The following is a 1,216-nucleotide window of genomic DNA, read 5'->3' as shown; positions in this document are numbered from 1 at the left end:
TATTCCTTTAAAGAGTTCAGTAAAGGTTCCTGACCCCTCTTGCAGGTGAGATGAGGGACCGACTGTGTGAGCTGCAGACCTCCAAACCTGCAGGGGAGGAGCGCATGCAAGATGGGAGCCACAACCACACCACAGAGGGGGATGACGAGGGGCATCTGGAGCAACAAGCCATCGTGTTTGAGGGCGAGGATGTGTTGGACAACCTCTACAAAGAGGCGCAGGCGATGAGGAAGGAGATGCTTCTGCTCAAAATGGACGTGAAGCGTCTTGGGAAGCAGAACACCAGGTTCCTCACGTCTGTCAGGAGGATCAGCAGCATCAAGCGGGACTCCAACGCACTCGGACGGGACATCAAGGCCAGAGGGGAGGCCATTTATGCTCGGCTGGAGAAGCTGGGGAAGCTGAGCAAAGAGCTAGATGAGGAGCACGGGCCTACATCAGCTGTGGCTCGCATGGTGCGGTCGCAGCATGTTTCTCTGACCGCCGCCTTCCACAACGCCATGTCTGAGTACAACGAGGCTGAGATGGTCCAGAGGGAGAACTGCAAGACCCGCATCCAGAGGCAAGCGGAGATCATGGGCAAGGAGGTGAGCAGGGAGCAGATCGACGAGATGATCGAGACGGGCAAGTGGAACGTCTTCTCGGATAATCTCCTCCTGGAGGGGAAGACGGCCAGGTCTGCTCTCAATGAGATCGAGAACCGGCACAAGGAGCTGCTGGAGCTGGAGAGCCGGATCAAGGACATTCATGAGCTTTTCTCCCAGATGGCCCAGCTGGTGGAGGAGCAGGGCTGCATGCTGGATAACATAGAAGCGAATGTATATGCGACTCAGGACTATGTTGTCAAGGCCACAGTTCAGATCAAGAAGGCTGTGATATACAAGAAAAACAATCCATGCAAGAAACTCTTCTGTTGTTGCTTCCCTTGCTGCAACTGAAACAGCATCAGTGTTACTTTGTCTTCTCAGTGTCCTTCAGAATATCCAGATTTGTTTCAAATCAGCTTCCTGTGGAAAGATGCCTGTAAAATGTTGGTTTAGTTTGTGTATTTATTTAGCTCAAATGAACCACTGAGCTAATTTTTTAAGCAATAGTAGCGTCCAAATTTAACTCTATTATAATTTTCCACAGTGAGCTGGTCTGAGAAAAGGCCTGCATTTCAAACCACACGTCCATATGCAAATGTATACAGTGAGATATGGGTGTTGCATTTCCT

General features: G+C 50.7%; 1 protein-coding gene across 1 annotated transcript in view; it reads left to right on the top strand.

The window, feature by feature from the left end:
* The window catches only part of stx11a (syntaxin 11a), a 2,812-nt gene extending 1,602 nt beyond the window's left edge, over window positions 1–1,210 (top strand). The window contains exon 2 of the mRNA XM_035673434.1: window positions 46–1,210. Within this exon, the coding sequence (XP_035529327.1) occupies window positions 51–938 (888 nt within the window). The 5' untranslated portion in view covers window positions 46–50 and the 3' untranslated portion in view covers window positions 939–1,210. The remainder of the gene's footprint in view (window positions 1–45) is intronic.
* The last annotated feature ends 6 nt before the right edge of the window (window positions 1,211–1,216 follow it).

Source organism: Morone saxatilis, unplaced genomic scaffold, assembly GCF_004916995.1.
Source record: "Morone saxatilis isolate NCDOM2014 unplaced genomic scaffold, NCSU_SB_2.0 Contig3, whole genome shotgun sequence".
Taxonomy (NCBI): Eukaryota; Metazoa; Chordata; class Actinopteri; family Moronidae; genus Morone; species Morone saxatilis.
This window is presented reverse-complemented; position numbering and strand designations above follow the sequence as displayed.